At 37.5% G+C, this 23,059-nt stretch overlaps 2 protein-coding genes across 2 annotated transcripts in view; one reads left to right on the top strand and one right to left on the bottom strand.

The window, feature by feature from the left end:
• Positions 1-10,127, bottom strand: part of LOC129737551 (phenoloxidase 2) — a 43,993-nt gene extending 33,866 nt beyond the window's left edge. Inside the window, exon 1 of the mRNA XM_055728715.1 lies at positions 9,688-10,127. Coding sequence (XP_055584690.1) covers positions 9,688-9,985 — 298 coding nt within the window. The 5' untranslated portion in view covers positions 9,986-10,127. The remainder of the gene's footprint in view (positions 1-9,687) is intronic.
• The window catches only part of LOC129737563 (tachykinin-like peptides receptor 86C), a 264,810-nt gene that overhangs the window by 122,977 nt on the left and 118,774 nt on the right, over positions 1-23,059 (top strand). The window contains exon 5 of the mRNA XM_055728725.1: positions 20,385-20,519. Coding sequence (XP_055584700.1) covers positions 20,385-20,519 — 135 coding nt within the window. The remainder of the gene's footprint in view (positions 1-20,384; positions 20,520-23,059) is intronic.

The following is a 23,059-nucleotide window of genomic DNA, read 5'->3' as shown; positions in this document are numbered from 1 at the left end:
TCAGCTGTCGAGAGAAAAGATTCAAATTTAACTGCTTTCCGTAGGCGCAGAAACCTCCGCAACCGTAACAAATATGCCGTGTGTCGAATCAGCACGTTGTAGTTTGAATATCGTTCCAAAAACCACGCATTGAATTCCATGTTTTTGGAAACTCCAACAGCCACCACCTTCGTCTTGCGCCTTTCCTCTTCTCCCGTTTCGTCGTTACAATGCTCGAAGCAATCCGGCCATTTGGGTTCTTCGAATTGCAGCCAAGTAGGTCCCTGCCACCACAATCGATTATTTCCAATTTCCTCCGGCGAAATCCCACGGGAAATAAGGTCCGCAGGGTTGTCGATTCCAGGGACGTGCCTCCAAGTGTATCCGTCGGTGAGATTCTGTATCTTGCTGACCCGGTTCGCTACGTATGTTGACCAAGTAGATGGAACAGCTTGCAACCAACGCCAAACGCAGGTGGAATCCGTCCAAAAATATGCCTGCCCTTCGAATCTCATCGATCCCTTCACCATCTCGAACAGCTCCGACGTTAAGAGAGCGCCGTTGAGCTCAAGCCTTGGAATTGATTGGCTTTTCAGGGGTGCAACTCTAGATTTAGAGGAAACAAGACCAATTCGAACCTCGCCACGCTCGCCAATACTTTTGATGTAGATGCACCCGCCGTACGCCTTTTCAGATGCATCGGAGAAACAATGCAGCTCCATACGAACTGCTTCCGGTAAAATGACGCAACGATCAACCTTTATCTCGTTCAACAGAGGTAGTTTCGCATAATATTGGCACCAGATCTCACCCACCGTCGAAGACAATGGATGATCCCAATCGATTTTTTCTCCCTTGTCGTCCTGAAGTGTCCAAAGAAACTGCATAAAGATTTTTGCAGTGGTTACAGTTGCACCTAGCAAGCCGAGTGGGTCGAAAAGCGAGGCGATCACAGAAAGAATTTGTCGTTTGGTCCACTTTCCCGGTTTTTCAAACGATGGAATGTTAAACTGGAACATCAAGGAGTCGGATTTCGGCAACCATGTCAACCCAAGAATTTTCACCGATGAATTTGCTGACAAATCAATCGCTGGATCCTTGATAGCTACATTTTCCTCGGACATGCCTTCCAAAACTCGCCGAGAATTGGAAGCAAATTTTCGAAGTCGAAATCCTCCTGCTAGAGCAGCATTTTCCAGCTGAATCCTCAGCTCGAGTGCTGCTTCTGTGTCCTTTTCGCCAGTTATCACGTCGTCCATATAGGTATCCTCTGTGAACGCCTTGGCCGCCAGTGGAAACCTATGTCGCTCATCGTTCGCGAGCTGCTGCAATGTGCGGGTTGCCAAAAACGGAGCCGGTTTTGTCCCGTAAGTGACGGTGTTGAGCTCGTAAACGTTGACTTCCCTCGAAGTTGGTGGTCGCCAAAGTATTGATTGAAGCGGTCGATCTGATTCTTGGAGCCTTATCTGCCGGAACATCTTTTCCACGTCTGCCACGATCATGACTTGCTTGGACCGACTTCGCAAAATGATGGAGCGCAAGTCCTCCTGAATTACTGGCCCAACCAGTAATCCGTCGTTGAGTGAGATTCCTGTAGACGTCTTACAGGAAGCGTCAAACACCACGCGAACCTTGGTAGTGGTGCTTCCCTCCTTAATGACCGGGTGATGCGGCAGAAAGCATCTCTGGACTGTATCATCCCCCCTTACCAATCGCATATGGTCGAGCAGCAAATATTCCTCCATGAAAGTGTTGTATTCCTTGCGAAGATCTGGATCCCTGTCCAGCCTTCGTTCCGTTCCAGCCAGTCGTCGAAGGGCAATCTCCCTTGAGTTGCCAAGTTTCGAAAGGATGTCCTCGTTTTTGGGTAAGCTCACCGTATACCGACCATCGGAGCTACGCTGAACCGTCGAACTGAACTGCTGCTCACACCGTTTTTCTTCCTTGGTGAATGTTTTCGCCGAACCAATTTCCTCGCACTCCCAGAACCGAGATACGAGTTGCTCTAAGGATTCATTCACCGACATGTTGCATTGCACGTTGAATGCTGAACCGGAAGTTGCAGCTCCTCCACAGACCACCCAGCCAAATACGGATTCCGTTAAAGTAGGAAGCTGCTTGCCCAAGGGAATTCTTCGACCACTTACAAAGAATTCGAAAAAGGAATCGATCCCGAGAACTAAGTCCACCTTGCTGGATTCAAAGAACGCCGGATCCGCTAGCTCGATATCATCAGGGACCGCCCATGTTTCCGTGTTGATAGTCGAGGTGGGAAGATTGGAAGTGACCTTTGGAAGTACGAGAAACTTGAGTTCTCGAGAGAAATTAGTAGTCCTGGAACACAGTTTCGCTGTAACGCTGAATTTAACGCTCGTAGCCGCTTGACCGATTCCCAGTATGGAAATGTCCTCCTTTTTCCTGGATAGCGCCATCCGCTGACATAACCGCTCAGTTATGAAATTACTCTCGGAACCGGAGTCGAGCAACGCTCGAGCGGGGAACCGAATACCCATATCGTTTTCCAATTGCACAACAGCTGTTGCCAATAGCACATGAGAAGTTTTGGAGTTGAATGCCTTGGAAGTTTGACAAGTTGTGGCCGCCGTATTCGCCACCTTGGATTCCGATTCCGTGTTGGCCGGAAGAAGTTCTCTGGTGTGTGAAGAATGAGCCGTAGAATTGCCACCCCTTTCGCTGATCGCCAATCGATCCCCTTTCTCCGACCGGAAACAAACCATGGAATGATGTCGACCCTGGCAATGCCGACAGGAAAATTTGGACTGGCAATCCCTAGCCAGATGACCCGACCAAAAACAGTTCCGACAAAGATTGTGCGTCTTCAATATGGCATCCCGTTCCATCACCGTTAGTTTTTGGAATTTCGGACACAAATGCAATAAGTGTCGCTCCTTGCAGGCTGCGCAGACAATCCCGGAAGACTGCATCGCTGAATGTCCAGTTCTGGTAACCTTGGGCTTCGTTGAAACTTGTTGAACGTTTTTTGAATCGGATGGTTTGGGAGGAAGTGATTCTAAAACCCTAATTCGCCGGTGAAGAAATTCAGTTAGTTCCTGCAAGGTGTCCTGTTCTGCCGCTGCTGAACTCTCTTCCCACGCTCTATGTGTTATGGGATCCAAACGCGAAACCAAGAAATTAACCAGCAAAAGATCCTTGTAATCGGAGGATTGAACCACCTGGTCTAAAGTGTTCACGATGCGTTCGAAACCTTCAACCAGAACATGCAATTCGCCGACCGATTCCTTGGTGAGAGTGGGCAGTTTGAAAAGCGATTGGATTTGACGCTTTTTCAACTGCTTGCTATTGTTATAGCGTTTCAAGAGCATTTCCCAAGCCACCTGGTAATTGGCTTTCGTAATTTTCAGGGGGTCGATCATGGCCTTCGGCTCCCCCAATAAACAACCTTTTAAGTAGTGGAACTTCTCTACATCTGGAAGTTCCTGTTTCCAGTGGATGAGAGAAGTGTAGAGGTCCCGGAAGCTCAACCAGTCGTCGATGTTTCCGTCGAAGCTCTGAAGCTTTATCTGCGGCAGGCGGACGTGATCTAAACCACCTTGAGCTGATAAATCTGCAACGCGACTTGAGTTGTCCAGAACCGTAGAATCATTCGAAGCCTTAACCCTATCCAGCAAGAAGGATTTCGCAAAATAATAGCGATTGCTGAACTCCTTCCGCTCGTTGTCGAAACCCGTTTCATCGCCCGCAAAGTCGTCGTGGGATTTGATCTCGACCAGTACCTCGCAGAATTTTTCCCAAAGTTCATCGATAGCGGACAACCTAACTTCGACCATAGCTGCAGTAGTATTATCTGTGAAACCCTCTACAAATTCCCAGATGTCATTGAAGGAAGCTTGGATTTCCCTCAACCGGACCGTCCAGTACCTCAGCGTCGGAACCTTGGTGTCTTCGATGGGCTCCTTGATGGTTTTCTTCGCAGGCATGTTGATGACGTCACAGCTCACAGGCAACCGAGAAGTGCGGGGGAAAGTGGTGGTGTAGTTGCTGATAGTAGATCCAAGTTCGGCTGGACATATACTGTCCTAAGTATATTTACCCACAGAAAAATTATTCGCGCCAACCAATGAATTGTATAGGGGGCCAAACTTCCGTCTTCCAATAGGGACCGATAAACCAGGGTTGAATTCGCAAACTTGAGTCAGTTTGTTCTAACGAACAGTTGTGCTCAGGGAATTGCGTCGCAAGTAAGTCGAAGAGGATGATTTTATTTAAAATGTGTATTTCTGCTGTCCACTTCGGCAGAACATATACAAGAAGCACTATTCTTCTAACTCACCTACGAAAAAATATTGCTGCACCACCTCTTCGCTACGACGATGCTGACCAGAGTAGGCAGGGCCAAGGAACACCTCGTTGAATGACTGAGCCGAGCAGTCAATTATTGAGAGAACCAGTTTCTCTACTGTGCCAATAGTTGTTGTGGGACCAGGTACGATTTACCACCGATTTCGATACCGCCTTCGGAATCGCCAAACGGATGGAAGGTTGATGTGATGACCAGGAATTAACTAACCGCACCAGTTGCGGATGGATGTCGATTCGATCACCGTGAGTGATCCGGATTACCGATTCACACCTGCAGCATGCACCAGGTTGAGTGTGACCAATGGATCCAGGCTCGCACCAGTTGCGAGAAACCAATAAAACGTCGGTTATGCCACCCAGGTGTGGCTCACGATTTTCGGATTTGCTCAGAATTCCAGTTTCTGAGCGGGATAATGATCTCCGGTGGTGTTGTTGGGAAGAAATGTGGAATTGTGGGTGTAAGAATTTGAAGTCCAATGGCTTCGGCCGAACATACACTGAAGTTAAGTATATTTACCTTACAAAACAGGATTTTGCGCTGCTTCAGTGCTCCGTTGTTCCCGAACCATCCGATAATTCGATCTTCCAACAATAATCCAGAACAGAATTGTTCCACTATACTCGAGATAGTGGTCCCAATTCACTCCAGCATGCGGTGGTAGTTCAAAGTTCAAGTTGCAATAGAATGTTGTGTTAGCATGAATCCGTTTAAGAAAGCTTCGACTGAACATATGTAGTGTGGGTTCAACTTACACGTGAAACCTTTTCAGGGCGCAAATGTTCAGTGAAGCGGGAATCCAGATGATGCGAACAAGCGCGCGATTTTTCCTCCAGCAATGGCGGTGTACAAAGGGCTATTGTTGCATGCACTTACAATACCCAATGGCGGAATTTTGATGGCCGGCCAAAAGCGTCCAAATCACGGGTTAGCGTCCAAGGTGTCCACCGTACATCCGGTTCGAAGGACCAATGTTCGGGGGGTACCAAACCAAAAATTCCTCGGGTGGACAGATGAGGTCGTTGACCCGCTTGTAGCTACCTTTGTTATCCAGGGGCACGTTCACGGAATGTTCGCCAAGCAACAATAGGATGCACGTTTTTTGGGTTTTGTAAAGTTGATTTATTCGCGGCACAAATAACAAATCCAGCTTTTTAAGGGAAACACAAACTACGTTGCACAATTTATTCTTAAGCTAACAACTTTTACTTAATCTAACATGCTAACAAATTAAAAGGTATATACAAAAAAACTGGAGTGGCCGATTGCCGTTCTTCATGCAACTTCGTGCACCGGAGATCCGAATCCAACTGCCGAATACCGCCGAAATCCGCCGACTCGATACTGCTGCCGCGAATTGTGAACTCTCCGGAGTTCCATCCGCGATGTTTTCGCTTATCAGAGAGTCTTCGCCGTCATTATCACCCGTCCTTATCGGTGATGATACTCTGATGATGGATGATGATGCACTCGCTGAGAATGGGTGACGAAACAATAGACCGATAGGCTGGAGGGAGATCATGGTCTGGATCAACTGCATTGTTTCACCCCAAGCGCTTGTAGATTTTTCCCGCGTTGGGTGTTGGGTGCTAAATCTGTTGTACTCGAACTGGTGGGTTTACTTATGAGCACTAAAGTACTCATCAGCGGTGGACACTGTGTTGGTAGTGTGAGAAGATCGTGGACCAATTCAACTCAGCTAGACTAGGCGATCTCCTGGGCATTGTCGAGGTTTGGTCTTTTGATTCGTGTTCAGTTGTGGTACGATCGTTGAGTTGCATGCGTCATCATCGTACAATTGCTGAAGATTCCCAGTCTTTTCAGCCTAGGGAATGCAAGCAATCCGACAAATCTGGTTGGAAAAGGATCAGTGTTTCGTTTCGTTTACAGTTGGGACGACGTTTCTGAAGGATAACTTTTGCAGGTGTTCCTCGCTGCCGCCAACACCCTCTAAGCACCGTCACCGGAAAACTGCTACTTTTGATGTTCGAAAATAAATTCCTTACGCTCGTGTGATTGCGGAAGGAAGGAAGTAAGATGTTGCAGGAAAGTTTTGGCTGAGTGAAGAATTTGCCGATGCATCATCAACAAGATGTTTGTGAATAAAAAATTCTCTAGGTCATACGTAAATGTATCAACTATTGCATGGACGCACAAGAACACAAGAATCCCCTTGATGAAGTCTTTCAATCAACAATCAGATCAAAAGATGTGTATTAGGGTGTCCCAAATTTGCATAACTTCTGGGAATCTGGGGGCTCACCCTCAAAATGGTAGATTAGGATGTGCAGAACAAACTTTTGTATGGGGCCGACTGAAAAAAAATATATTTAGAGGTTCCACAAGCGCGATCTTTGAAAAAAGTCCACTTTCAAAAGATTTGATTTTAAATAAATTCTGGGTCAAAACAATTTTCATAAAATTCATATATTTTATATTTTTTTAATTTTGTTCGAGTTAAATACTACAAGTAAAAAATGAAAAATGAACCAAATTTGAATCAAAATGTAAATCAAGCAAGCTAATTCCAAGAAAAAAATTTTTTTGGTCCAAAAATTTTGAATTCAACTGACCAAGCGTAAAATATTTTTGATACCAATGCCATCAAAAGATGCGGATTTTTTGCACTTAAACTTTGCTGAACAAAGCATGTTGTTTGTATCATAGTGTGAAGTGCTATTTACGGTTCAATGCTTAGTAAAAATCACAATTTAGGATATTTTTTATTTAATTTATCAAATTTGTCTTAATATATACCTACTTTAAAATCAAAATACTTGCAAAAAAAAACTTGGATGGTTTAAGGAAGTCATCAGAAGGCCATATGCCATATTTGAGCGGAATCGGACAACAGGAAGGGGTTGCACTGAACCTCAAGTGTGAAAGGGATTCTGAGACATAGTGTTCTAAAGAAGCATAAAAAACTGGTTTTTCATCATACATTTTTGTCTTTACCAATCGATTGCTTGATTATGTAGATTTTATTAAAATTTCAATTAAGACTAACATTTCACCTGAAGACTGCAACTTGATTGGACTGAAAAAAAAAGTTATGACTGTTCCAAGATTGTATTTTTGTGGCAAATTGTCGTTTAACACACAATGAGTACATTTTACTCATTGCGTTTTACAGGACAATTTTCCACAAAAATACAATCTTGGAACAGTCATAACTTTTTTGTTTTAAGTCCAATCGAGTTGCAGACTTCAGCTGAAATGTTAGTCTTAATTGAAATTTTAATAAAATCTACATAATCAAGCAATCGATTGGTAAAGACAAAAATGTATGATGAAAAACCAGTTTTTTATGCTTCTTTAGAACACTACCCAAGCAACCAAAAGTTCCATAAAACAGGTACAAGAACGCTTACTCAGCCCCATCATTGACATGAAGTACGTTCTATGCGGCTCAAAATTTAAGTTCTTATTGATACTTTCAAGTTCCAAAAAAGTCTTAATGATCTTCTATTCAGCTTCCAGCGGCCTCTTAATTCAGCTTCCAAAAAATCGCAAAGTGAGCAAACAAATTTCTCTCTATCTCAACTGAACCGTTGGCTTCGGTTCATATCACCTTCTCTTGATTATTTACTGTGTTCTGTACCGGTGCCTCCATGATGCCACGCGCCGGATTTCAAACTCGACAAATTGCTCAATTGCTTCTTTCCTACATATATCGCATCAGAATGGTCACTCAAGTACATAACTACTTATTGAAAAAAACTTGCCCGGCTTGGGGATCGAACCCCGACCTTCGTGGTGAGAATCGAACACGCTACCACGAGGCCACGCCTAGATGTTGTTCTAACTGAAACTAAAACTCGAAGATGTGATTTGATTTTGAAAGCACATCAATGCTCTTTTTGTGACTTATCAAATCCCGTTTGAGCACTTTTGTGCCCTTTATGTGACTTACCAAATCCCGTATTAAGCACTTTTGTGCCCTTTATGTGACTTAAGTCCCGTATAACGTACGTATAGATCACTTTTGCAGCTTTCAAGTTCGTTAATGAGCACATATAGTTCACTATTGGAAATTGGGCAAAACAAGTCACATACAACGTACATATCAATCACTTTTGCAACTTTCAAGTTCATTAATGAGTACATAAAGTTCACTAAAGGGAATTGGGCATTTGATTCTCTTTGTCAGCCAATATGTAACTTTCAATGCCTTCATTCAAGTAAATATGTGACTTTTGGTTGCTTGGGTATGTCTCAGAATCCCTTTCACACTTGAGGTTCAGTGCAACCCCTTCCTGTTGTCCGATTCCGCTCAAATATGGCATATGGCCTTCTGATGACTTCCTTAAACCATCCAAGTTTTTTTTTGCAAGTATTTTGATTTTAAAGTAGGTATATATTAAGACAAATTTGATAAATTAAATAAAAAATATCCTAAATTGTGATTTTTACTAAGCATTGAACCGTAAATAGCACTTCACACTATGATACAAACAACATGCTTTGTTCAGCAAAGTTTTAGTGCAAAAAATCCGCATCTTTTGATGGCATTGGTATCAAAAATATTTTACGCTTGGTACACATTTTGGTCAGTTGAATTCAAAATTTTTGGACCAAAAAAATTTTTTTTCTTGGAATTAGCTTGCTTGATTTACATTTTGATTCAAATTTGGTTCATTTTTTATTTTTTACGTGTAGTATTTAACTCGAACAAAATTAAAAAAATATAAAATATATAAATTTTATGAAAATTTTTGGACCCAGAATTTATTAAAAATCAAATCTTTTGAAAGTGGACTTTTTTCAAAGATCGCGCTTGCGGAACCTCTAAACATATTTTTTTTCAGTCGGCTCCATACAAAAGTTTGTTCTGCACATCCTAATCTACCATTTTGAGGGTGAGCCCCCAGATTCCCAGAAGTTATGCAATTTTGGGACACCCTAATGTGTATGTCGTGATTTTACGAATCTCAATTCAGAGATTCACTTAAACACGTCTGTCGCTCACAAGAATAGATCAATGACTGACTTTGTTTTGTTTGTTAGCCTAGTGTTGCCAGAATAGCAAACGTTGCCAATGAAATTTATTTTATTTTATTTATCTTCAGTGTTGCTGAATACAACTATTATTTTAATTAATTTTTAATTAAATTTGATTTCTTTTCTTCATATCCTTCATCTCATCCCTACAGTGAAGTCCTTCGAATCGTTTCCAATAATTTTTTTTTGAAAATGGTTCTTTTTGATCGAACAATAAAGGATGTAAATTTATTTAAAATCTCGGAAATCTAAATTATTAATGTTTCCCAACTTGTGCCCCATTGGCTCTGAGGACCTCACTTTTCGAATATTAAACAAGAATCTGATTGAATCTATGGAAAAAGATATTGATGCAATCGTCCACTCACCCATGAAGATGTCAATCAGCCGGGCCGCGATCTTCCGGTGCCGGGGAATGAACAGCGAAAACTGCTCCTGCCGGCCCAGGGACATCGGGATGCGCAAATCCGGCAGCGCAATGCTCCGAACCGTGATGCGTTCCTCGGCCTGATCCCCGAATCGGTTTTGAATTTCCGGTCCAATCGGTCGATACCGATCCGTCAGATAGTTGTCTGGCACATCAAACACGGCCTTTCCTTTGCCCATGAAGACCGGTTCCCGGGGCCGATTGTACAGCAGCAGCAGATTCTTCTTGGAGGCAGGCATAGTTGGCTTTTTTTAGGCTTCTAGGAAAAGGTTTTTCTGAACTGACACCCTCACAGAGAGCCGATACTCGGAAACGGAAGCGGATAACACAATCAAAAACAATTAAAACGCACGCCACGCCGCGAACGGGTTTTAATGACGGTTTAGGGAACACTGTCGTCCATTCGAGGGCCGCTTAACGGTTTTTATATTATTCGAAGCCAAGAGGTTTCCCTGCGTGTTAAGCATTGCCGCCGTTGTGAATGGGAGCGTCGTTATCTGCAGGACACCGCCAAAAACCGCAAGCGTAATAATTTCGTTTTATATTTTACGTGATAATGACCTTTCTGTAATGGTTTTGAATGGCCGCTTAAATCTTCTCGAGAGCGTTTTGTGGTCGATTGTGCGTTTATATTATGGGCTGTTCTTTTGACCCTGATAAGATGTGATATCACTGTAATTACTTCTGAAAGTGCGGAAGGGATGCTCAGACAGACATTGTTCAATGGGATAAATCTAGTGTTATATTCTTATACACGGGAACACATTCGAAATATTACGTTCAGCAAACGAAAAGTGTTGAAAGTGGCATGAATAAACAGTGCAACACTAACATGTCGTGAGACGGAATACTAAGAAAATAAAATAGATAACTTATATTGCAAACAAATTCGCTCTTGGCTTACATGAAAACTCGTAAAACCTTGGATTGTTTCCAATCATGTCAATAAGATTTCGAAAATTCCATGCAAGAATTACTTAATATTATCACCCTTTGATTGCATTATAACATGATTATAACTCAATCAGATAGAGTATTGTATTTATGTATGGTAGCCACCTTGGGTGCACGGTCGTTCCGCAGTTGTGGCTAAGGCTTCAGCAAAAGGTCACCGTAAGTTACCATATATCCGACATATGACTGCTGGAAGAGACATTCAAGGGAGTGGATTCGTAAGCAGAAGCACTTACGATATCCGAAAGGTTAGCATCGATTAGTCTCGAAAAGCAATTGCCGAATATATAACTAGCTCACTGCACAATGGAGAAAAAGTGTATTAACCGCAAAGCAATTCAATATCTTCCCTCCTCAATACACCAAATCTCTGAAAATATACATTCTTTTAGTGAAAATGTCCGGAGAGTTCGATTGGACATAGAAATTTAGTGTCTTTTTAGTCCCTTATTCCCCTATATTTTGTAAACAATTAAGAAAAAAAAACACTGAGTTGGACCAGACAACTTTGAACAAAAATAGACTTGTCTTGTGGAATTTTTTTCCGAGGATGCGAATGAGGATTGTTTGAGCTCCCAAACGCTTCGGAAAATGGAGTTATGGCTGAGTTTACCCTCGATCCTAGCAAACATTTTTGTTGGTACATTTCTCATCAACTTTGTTACACGTGGAGGCAAATACATATATATTTTCAAATTCTGGCTTAACCGATAAGAGTATACGAATTGTACGATATTCGACACCTTATTCATAAATACTGAAAAAATGTAAGAGAGCACAAGTTTTTCTCTCTCAACGCATGCAAACCGTTGCCAGCGACAATATGAATCGGATTCTGGAGTTATGGCTGATTTTACCCTCAATTTCAATACATTTTTCAATCTATATGTGAGGCCCGGAGCCAAAGGAGTTTAAGTGCATAGAAGCTTATTTCGAGAAAACACGTTTTTAAGCTGTTGTGTTTGGCCATTTTCCATATATTTTTCGAAAAATTGTTTATTTCTTTCGTATGTAAAAGTATGTCAAAATAATTTAAAAAATCTGAAAAAATCAGCAAATAAAATTTTAAACATGAGAAACCGTTCTAATTATTAACGTAAAATCGACCATTGTGTCACTTAAGTACACCCCTTTGGCTCTGAGGGTGTCATATAAAAAAATGGATTACTGTCTGTCTGTTCTCTATATACTCGAGAACTACTGAACCGATTTACGTGAAACTTGACAGGTGGGGGTATTGGAGACCTGGGAAGGTTTGTATTATGGTTTGAGATCTCTCCTGCAAAAAGGATGCGGGGAGGGGGTCTCGCAAACAAAAGACAAATATTTGCATAACTCTGGAAAAGATCAATCAAATGGTTCCAAACTTGACATGGGAGGGTATTTGGTTACGAAATGTATTTCTTTGATTATTTGGTAACCCGCCTCTTTTCATTAGGGAGATAGAAAAGGGGGAGGGGGCCTCTTTTATAATGTTTTACCTAACTCCAAAACTAATTAAGGAACTGTGCATGCATGTTCCATGTATCAGACACTATGTTGAAAAGAAAAATGAGGAGCGCAAGTTTTTCATTTTCCAGGATGCATAAGAGTTTTGGCCGTGTTGGTGTAAGAAGAAGAAAAAGATTCTATCATATCATGTGTGTTCATATGTGTATGTATTCCTTTTGGCGGTGAAATCTTTTAGAATGGAAAAATTCTAAGGATTTCGGTGCTGTATTAATAATTTCTCTGCTCTTTCAAATCTTTTCAATAGCGAGCAATGGCGCTATAACCATGGTCGATGACCTGCGATAAAGGTACAGAGATCCAGAGTTAAACAGTGTATGATGGTTAAAGAAGAATTTCTTTAATTATGGTATTTTTATATTTTGGACTTTACGTAAAAAAACCTCATTTCCATCCCCTGAAGGAAGAATCGCAAGGCCTAACACCAAGGAGCATAGAAATATCTTAGCATCTATGTTCCCAACGAATAAATATCAAATGAACATGGGAACGTATGGTACTGTTGTCCACGTTTCTTCCTCCCCTGGTTCCAGTCGTCTCTGCGTCCAATACTGCACAGTGGGCCCGGCCTTGATAAGATGAATAGTAAATGCATTTTGAATATTCACCGGGATGCTGACAAGATCTGGCTGTGCATCATAAGCATAACTCCAAAACTAATTAAGCAAATGGAACCAAATTTGGCATGTGAGGGTAGTATGAGAGTACGAGAAATGTTCTAATGATTACTTGAGACCCCTCCCTTATCCTTATGGGAAAATAGGAGAGGAGAGGGGGGCTTCCATTTTTTTTTTTGTATAACTGAAGAACAAATCGAGCTAAAGGAACCAAAATTGGCATGGGGTGGATCTTTGATATTCCTCTCTTTCCACAGTGTGGAGATGGGAAGAGGGAAGGAGGTTCCTCCTGTACGTACATTTAAAAAAAAAATGTTTTTTCTTCTTTATTATAGAGACTTTCAGCCTCGGGCTGATTCGTCTCTTATTTTTTAAATTACTCGAAAAGTGTTTGAGTAAATGGAACCAAATTGAGCATGGGATGGATTTAAGTCCGAAAAATATTTTTATGATTATTGGAGACCCCTCCCTTCTCCCATTGAAAAGATATAAAGGGAGAAGTGAGGCTTCCATACGATTTTTATTGCTTATCTCGAGAACAATTAGAGCAAATGGAACCAAATTTTCATGGAAGGGTATTTGAAAATAAAAAATGATTTCTATTGATATATGGTACCACCATTGACCATACTGATGGATACTCGAATTCGTTTGTTGGATAATTTTTCCAGCAGTACGCAATATCGATTCTAGAGTGCGCATTGATCGCTTTTAGTGAAATGCTATCCCAGTTGGGAAGTGCCACATAATTTTCAAGGAAAATAGGCATTTGCGACGATACAATCGTACTAAACAGGTACATTTTTCCTACTGAATGCTCTTCGTATTGAAATTCCTAACGCCAGTGGCAGATCTCATTTTAGAATAGTTGTTTTTGATTTATGTTGAAATTGATTTTAAATGATACCTATAAAAAAAACTTTAAAATTTATATAATTTAAGCAAATTTAATTTATTTTTGCAAGGTGTAGCAAAGCACACCGGGTCAGCCAGTTTCGATATAAAATCCAAAATTCTTTAATTTCGGAGGAAAATGAAGTTCTACAAACTAAAGCTAGACACTTCAAGTAATTCAAAAAGGCCAAGAACCCGGTTCAGTGTTTGTCATAGCTGTTTGAATTTGTAGTACCTTCTTTCAGTGGACCTGGATTTTTCTTATTGTTAAGGAGTCCTAGAGTACAGGCGCGGATCTAGAGATTGCTCTTAGGGGGGGTGATTTTGTAAATTTTCAGAAAATATGTCCAACATTTTTTGAGTGATTGAGAAAAACAAAAACTGTGACAGGCAAAATGTTGATGATGAAGATAAAGAGAATTAAGCAACATGTAAATAATGTTGAAGACAATTAAAAAAAAAGTTTGTTCAAAGATTTCTTTACATCTGTTTGTGGTTGGCTCAGTCTTAGGCAAAACGCAGACTAATGTTTTTTTACACTGGTATGAAGTTGAACTTACGTTTTTCTTTATCTGGTTAGGGATATGGAATGACCATTTGTTAATTTTTATCAGATAAGAAATTCATAAGAAATTTAATTTTGAAATTCGTACTTTATTTATTTTCAGTCAAAAATAAATCTTGGCAAGATGGACCATAATGGTCTCAGCCGTCCCTAGGAGGACAAGCAAATAAAAAAAAATCTGTTGGGATAATTTCGACTTACTCAAATGAGCATCTCTGGTTTTATGGTTAAAACTACGTCTTATTAATTTTGAAACTATTACAATATTCCGGTAAAAAAGCAATTTATGTAAACAAGTTTCAATTAAATTCAATCGAAATATTTTCTCTTTTGAGTTCCAATTTTAAACCGTATGCTGCTTCATTACTTATCGAAACCCGTCAATGTATTTCATAATTTTCACTTGAAGTTCCATTAAAATATCAATATAAAGACGTGAATCAAAAAACAATCTAAACCAAATAAACATTTAAAACACAAATAAGCACGTATCTTAACAAATAAAATATAGATTGCTAATAATTATATTTCATTTTATTAAAGAAGTCTGCTGAATAGATTCGTCTCTTTATATCTTATCGAATACTTTTTTTTGCTGTGAGTTTTGAAAAACAAGTCAGTGGATCAGTAACAAGATTTAACAATTGAACAGTTTTATTAACTCCTTTTTTTCAGCACTTCGACTTTTCAAATGCTCGGAGTATGGAAACGAAAATTGTGGTGGAGGTACCCAGTGTCTAGTTAAAATGTTAAGCTTTGTGATATCATCAATAAATAAGTAAGGTTTAGAGGATGAGCCTTTAAAACAGCAGCTATTTCTATTTCATAGACTAATGGGTTCTGGAGGTCAGATTCGCGAACTGCTTTTATAGTTCAGTTGCAGATTTATGTACATACACACAGATGAACCTTGTCATCTTCAGTTGCATGCATGTTTCTGAAAGCAGAGACAAGCAAGCTTTTAAAACAGACATATAATTAAAAGGAAATTAGCTCCTAATGCTATTTTTTCATAATTATTGGGCAATCTTTAGTCATGAGAAGGTACTTGCAAGACACGCCGACGGAAATACATTTGATTTTTACAAAAAAAAAAGGAAAATTTGCAAACAACTCTCACATAAAAGTAGACATTTCAGAAGGGTAAATGAAATACATCCTCAAATAAATCTATAAAAAATCTAAATCAATTTGAATATCATCCAGTATAATAAACAACTCAAACACTCCATTGATTCCAGAAAAAAACGATCAAATTTGTTACTTTGGTTAATAGAAAACAGGATAAAATTCCAATTTTTTCAACCAGGTTTTTTCCTTGTTAGAATGCTTTTCAAAATAGAACTTTCGTAAATTTAGCTTACAAATATCTTCAACATTTTTTTTTGAATGAATGTTTTTGTAAAAATATCACTTTTTCATTCAAAAATCTTTAAAATACTTAGGTGTGTTTTCAATCGGAAGAAAAACACCAGTATTTGAAACTCAATTTATCGCTTAGTAGCTATCAATATTTTTTCAAAAATATTTAAAAAACAAGAAGAAGACCTAAAACTTGATTCTACTTACTTTTTACGAGATCTCTGAAGTAGTAAGCCGTAGTAAAATGATTTTTAAATTCATCGAAAATTTACACCTTCTTGTTTACATTTTTTCCTTACTACAAAACGTCAAACATTGACGTGGCATCGCGGATTAGAAGTCAGTTTACAGACTAATTTTATGAGCGCCGCGTTAACCTCGCGCAAAGAAAATAAAATAAGAAATCTAAAGAAAATGGCGATAGCTTTCAGTCGGTTTGGATACTGTCATGCTTAAGGAAATTCCTTAAAGAGTGAGGTGCAAGCTTTATCCTTTTCGCACGCCCGAAGCCAACACGAAGTTATACACGCGCTTACTGTTTATAAGTAGGAGAGAGTGGGGTATCATGGGCCACTTTTTTTCTTCGTTTCATAACTTCTTTATAAAAAAAGATAAAATGAAAAAAAAAATTGAAAGGTTTTCTACATTTTTGAGGTATCATTAGGAATTTTTTTGTTTTTTTTTGAATACATTAATTTCCCAAGTTTTGACTGTTTAAAAAAAATTATTTTTTTTGGATTTTGAAAAACTGTGGGGAAACGTGGGCCACCAAATCCAAATTGACTAGATAACGTGCAAAGTTTATGAGTTGACTCAAAACTGAAATTTCATAATTCATTTAGTTATTTAAAAGCGCTTTCAGATGAGGAAACTAAAAAGAGAGTTGTGTATGATCGAATAGATCCTAAAACCTGGCTCGCGAACGTTTCGGCAAAATTCCATATATAAGATTTTTGTTCATCTCTATCGCATTAGAAAAGATGGACAAAACATTTTTCATAATTCTTCATTTGGCATAAGAAAACTTTACAAATAGTAATAACGCATTTTAAGTTCTGAACGTGTATAAAAACACCAAAATATAGGTGGCCCAAGATACCCCACAAAATGTGGCCCACGATTCCCCACAGGCAATGATTTGGAAATTGGTTGCGTTTGTGTGACCTATTTATGTTTCATCAAAAATTCCTTTTCCACGTGAAAGAACATGACAAAACCAAGATCATAAGCGTATGAGCATATTTTTGTTATATATGTACTTGAGGTCTCGAACGGATGCAATTTGGCGGGTGCTTGTTTAATTATGTAAGTACATTTTTCTAGGCTAGTTTCATAAAAGAAGCATATGATACGTACATAAGTCAACAACATATAGAAAAACATGCTTACGCAAAGCGACGACGATGACAGTTGGATTGGGATTTTTATCTCAACACACAGCTGCGATATTAGAAGTGGCCCACGTTTCCCCATGGCCCACGTTACCCCACTTTCCCATATTTAATTCAAGCATATTTTTAAGCAGCTATTGAATTCTTATGCATGCGTATAAATTGCAATGTCAATGTTAAGTTATTTTGACACATGAAAAAGTTATATAAAGTGAGTTAAAAAATTTGTGACCATTTTAATGATGATTTATTTTTTCCGCTTGGGGGGGTGATCACCCCCATCAACCCTCCCCCCCGTAGATCCGCGCATGCTAGAGGATCTAATGATGAGCTAAAATATGAATAAAAGTATAAATGACTGATTCCATGGAGTTAAGGCATGTGAAAGGATTATCAAGCGCAATCCGAAAATTTCAATAGGGGAAGTTACAAAAGTATAAATTGAAAAAATTAATGTGTAGTTCTTGGGAAGGCTGACGCTCTGTGTAAGCTGCAAATCAGTTATTGTTTCATAACGATCAAAACGGTGAATGGCTGCCAAAGTTTATATACTGTTTTACGCGAAAATTGTGGTGGAGTAATAAAAAGGCAAATATGATTTTTTTTAAAACGAAGGAGGACTATATTTGTCACAACTTCGACCAAATAAGAAATTTTGAATTATATTGAATCAAAAATAGCCTTGATTAAAAAAAAGGTGGTTCAAAGTATACCTACACAAAGCGCACGAAAATCCCAAAAATTGAAGTCGAAAAACTTCTTTATTGGACGCTATCTCAAAAACCACTTGACAGAACGTCACAAAAATTTGCACATGTGAACATTACATTGTTAGGTAGCTTCACTGTGTATGTTATCAATATCCATCGATGCAATCAAAAGGTATTTTTTTCGAATACACTCCTTATTCAATAAATTCAGTATTCTGCTTAGCAGGGGCATTTAGCCTGCTATTCCTCTGTAAGATTCTGAAAGATTTCTGAAAAATGGAAAATGTTAAACTTTGTGACGTCTCGACGTCAATCGCTTATATTTCGATAACCTTCAGAACAATATGAAAGCTTTGGATTTTAAAGTGTAGCGTTTGCTATTTTGAATTAAAAGGTAGAATTTGCTTCAATGTGTGATATAAAACGTGGAATTCATAGATGATTTACCATAGCAAGGTTTTGCAAAAGTTGTGACGTCACGCGGGGACTATTCTATTGTACAAATTATTGAACAGTGTTTATGGACGGACCCTCATCTTATACTTTAACCTGAAGTTCAATTTATCGAAGCTCACGAAATCACAAAATTATTACAAAAACACTGATCAGCTATTATAAACGATTCTTTTTCTGTCCTCGGACAGATTATTTGGAATCAAGAATCAACTGAAAATTCAAACACAAGTTTAATTTAGTCGAAAAACCAATTGGAGTTGAGGCCTAAAAATTAGAGAAAAGGTGCGAAATACAAAATAGTACCATAAGGTATTTCTATAAAATTTTAAATTAAATTTTATTTGAACAATAATATTTCTACGAGAGATTTGAAAAGATAACTGTATTTTTAAGCAATTTCTATGATTCTATCAGTATTTTAGGTGTTTTTACGAGATTTTCCTCTAGCAATTATGAATTTTACATTTGTGTTGTAAAACTATGTAAAGCTGATATTTTTTTTCATAAACTGACGTGAAATCATTAAACAAAGATTCTGGGTTTGATTTGAATCCGAAAATCAGACTGCCCATTCAAAAACTTCTAAAACTGCTAACTATTTTTCCAGTTTCAAGATATAGATGACAGTTCTATCTTGCTGTTCAATGGAATAGAGACGCATTTTCGCCTTTACGGGTTTATTTAGGCTCATCTTTAGTATTTTGATTAAATAGTAGTTGGTATCCAATTGCATTTGTTTTCGAATTTCAAAACGTCTGTAGTCTAAAATGTTTCCAGTTTGGTCAAAATGAACGACTGAATTTTTCATTTTTTTTAATTAAGATTTAAGTAGATAGGTTTTGATTTGAAATTTTGTTTGAAAAAACGCGAAAATATGTTTGGATGATATCACTTTTTTTTGGTTTTTAATATTTTTTTACGCCATGCAAATGACATTCCAAAATACGGAGCTTACCGGAAACTTCTGTGGCTACAACTTAGCCCAGAACTACAATGCGGTATGAGTAGCGAGAAAATAGTTATAACGCACCAAACAGAGCTTACTTACAAGAAAATTTGATTTACCAGAAGCCATGCATGGTTTTAAAAAATAAATAGACTTAAATCAGGTTGAACTGTAAATTTTGTTTAAAACAAATTGTTCGAATCACATAATGAATTAAGTTTTTGGGCATTTCCAATCGTCAATCTTGTTGAGCTCAATCAAATTCATGCCATTTTTTTTAAAGAGAATAACCTTTTCTAAGGCCACAGACACCATCAAAATCAACCGGAAGATTCTCTGACTTTCACATGGCATATTTTATTTGTGCTTCAGCAATAAAAATTTAAAATAAAATCGTCCACTATAAAATCATTCCAACAGTAAAAAGATCAGCAAACTATCATGTTATGCTCTCCAGAAAAAAGGAAACCCGATTTTGAGGTAAATAAAATTTTTAGTTTGAAATAAACAAGTGCTAGCCACTGGTAGGTACTTTTTTTCATATCTTGTATTAACAGATGAACAGTTAGAAAAACTGTGAAAGAAAATTTTGACGGTAGCCAACCATTCATTTTTTTAACTAGCAAATACAGAATAGTTCCTTGTTTCACACTGTGTAGTGAAGAGAAAAGTTGTTTCCAGATAATGATCTCGATATTTTTGCCTCACTCCACTCGGTGATGTGACGTCAAAGACAAAATACGGTAAACCACAATGTCAACTGTATTCGCTCACGCTTGATGATGACTTTGAACTTCAAAGCCGAAATAAGAACGCGTGCAATTGGGTCATTCAACTTACAAGCAATCAGGTTGCGGTTTTTGATGAATAATATATAAATTTTAAAGGGGAGTTCACGCACCCCAAAGATAGAATCTTCATGGGGAAAATTAAAACATTTTTTTTTGATGCCATAGCAATACAACGGTATTTTTCGATTTCTAGGCTCTCTAGCACATAAATAGAAATAACAAAAAAAATTTCTTCCATAGTGAACCTGCAAACCCAGATAAAACTTCTAATCTGACTCCTAAATGATCTTAAAATGCGAATTTAACGGACCGTCACCTTATTACGTTTCATATCTGTCTGTGCCTCTGCTTTCTGCCGCAGAATCCCGCAGATCCAACAATCGACTCGCATTTGATTATTTTTTATCTCTCTTTTTTCTGGTTTGCCTTCTCCCTCCTTCTAGCTACATCGCCATCGTCCATCCGTTGCGGCATCGAACGTCCCGGAAGAAGGCCCGCCTCTTCCTGCTGATAATCTGGGCCCTGAGCTGCGTCCTGGCCGCTCCCTGTCTCATGTACTCGACTGTGATGACCAAACGGTAAGCTCGATAATGTTATTTTCATTTTTTTTTGGTTCAAATTTCATGAAGATTAACCTCATTGGATTGAATTTTGTTCTCTTGGGGAGCTACCTTTAAATTTTCTTCAACCGTACATTGAAACATTTTACAGGAGGGTATTTCAATGGGGTTTTCAATCAATTTCCCATGCACTGCAATCCAATCTCTCAAGTTTACTCGACCCATTTGTTTGAAGTGAAAAAAAAAGCATTCACATGCTTGCTCAACATTCAACAAATTGCATGTTCGTTAGGCTACACTTGGAATGATCCAATCCTTTCCAGCCTCAAGTTTGCTGTAATAATCCGATTATGGAGCCTTTTCTGTTTCTTTGAGGCATATCAAATAATTCTATAAATATTTTTCAATGCTATGGCAAACATCAACGTTATCTATGTGTGTGTGTGTGGGTATTTGCGATGTTTTTGCCATGTAGTATGTAATAAATTTTTTTAACAAACAGCTGCTTCACTTTTATACACGGAAACGCAATCAATATTATTTATTTATTCAATTTTCCGGAGTCATAAACAGTAAAAATTTTCAATTTTGTAGATAATACTTTTAAGAAGCTCACAAGCCTAGTATGTTACGAGGTTCTTCGAATAGAAATTTTATTTATTTCTGTAAATAAAAAATTGAAAATTAAAAAAATAAAATAAAAACAAAATTTGTGTCTGTGTAACGAGGATCATCATTGCTATCATCAACAGCTTTCATCCAGCCGGGTGAAAATTGAGCTACCGTCTGTCGGTAACTGTGCAACTAAAGTTTCGAAATTTAATAGGACCCATCGCTCCAGGACATTTTTTTACCGAATGTTACATTTTCTGTGATGTGGTGGTGTAAATGGAATATATGCATGTGTGTGCAATAAAAAAGATATCCATTGTGTCTAGCAGACAAATTGGATTCCTGGTATCGTATTTTTATTTAAATAAGCTCAAAAATGGCTGCTGCTTAACAATATCAATAGCAAAGCGGAAAACAAGTTTCAAAATAATAGCTTTAAACCCGTTATCGAAATAAGATGAGAAATAAATTAAATTCTTGTGATTAAAAATGAAAACATACATTTTTGTCACCCAATAAGGTAAATACTTATTAATACTAAAAAAAAACAATCGTATGAAAGCAAAATCCTAGACATTTTCAAAATTTTCTTAATTGTGAAACTGTCAAAATTGCCAAAATTGTCAAAATTGTCAAAATTGTCAAAATTGTCAAAATTGTCAAAATTGTCAAAATTGTCAAAATTGTCCAAATTGTCAAAATTGTCAAAATTTTCAAAATTGTCAAAATTGTCAAAATTGTCAAAATTGTCCAAATTGTCAAAATTGTCAAAATTGTCAAAATTGTCAAAATTGTCAAAATTGTCAAAATTGTCAAAATTGTCAAAATTGTCAAAATTGTCAAAATTGTCAAAATTGTCAAAATTGTCAAAATTGTCAAAATTGTCAAAATTGTCAAAATTGTCAAAATAGTCAAAATTGTCAAAATTGTCAAAATTGTCAAAATTGTCAAAATTGTCAAAATTGTCAAAATTGTCAAAATTGTCAAAATTGTCAAAATTGTCAAAATTGTCAAAATTGTCAAAATTGTCAAAATTGTCAAAATTGTCAAAATTGTCAAAATTGTCAAAATTGTCAAAATTGTCAAGATTGTCAAAATTGTCAAAATTGTCAAAATTGTCAAAATTGTCAAAATTGTCAAAATTGTCAAAATTGTCAAAATTGTCAAAATTGTCAAAATTGTCAAAATTGTCAAAATTGTCAAAATTGTCAAAATTGTCAAAATTGTCAAAATTGTCAAAATTGTCAAAACTGTCAAAATTGTAAAAATTGTCAAAATTGTCAAAATTGTCAAAATTGTCAAAATTGTCAAAATTGTCAAAATTGTCAAAATTGTCAAAATTGTCAAAATTGTCAAAACTGTCAAAATTGTCAAAATTGTCAAAATTGTCAAAATTGTCAAAATTGTCAAAATTGTCAAAAGTGTCAAAATTGTCAAAATTGTCAAAATTGTCAAAATTGTCAAAATTGTCAAAATTGTCAAAATTGTCAAAATTGTCAAAATTGTCAAAATTGTCAAAATTGTCAAAATTGTCAAAATTGTCAAAATTGTCAAAATTGTCAAAAATGTCAAAATTGTCAAGATTGTCAAGATTGTCAAAATTGTCAAAATTGTCAAAATTGTCAAAATTGTCAAAATTGTCAAAATTGTCAAAATTGTCAAAATTGTCAAAATTGTCAAAATTGTTAAAATGGTCAAAATTGTAATAATTGTCAAAATTGTCAAAATTGTCAAAATTGTCAAAATTGTCAAAATTGTCAAAATTGTCAAAATTGTCAAAATTGTCAAAATTGTCAAAATTGTCAAAATTGTCAATTGTCAAATTTGTCAAATTTGTCAAATTTGTCAAATTTGTCAAAATTGTCAAAATTGTTGAAATTGTCAAAATTGTCAAAATTGTCAAAATTGTCAAAATTGTCAAAATTATCAAAATTATCAAAATTGTC

The sequence above is a fragment of the Uranotaenia lowii genome, chromosome 1 (genome assembly GCF_029784155.1).
Source record: "Uranotaenia lowii strain MFRU-FL chromosome 1, ASM2978415v1, whole genome shotgun sequence".
Classification (NCBI taxonomy): Eukaryota; Metazoa; Arthropoda; class Insecta; order Diptera; family Culicidae; genus Uranotaenia; species Uranotaenia lowii.
This window is presented reverse-complemented; position numbering and strand designations above follow the sequence as displayed.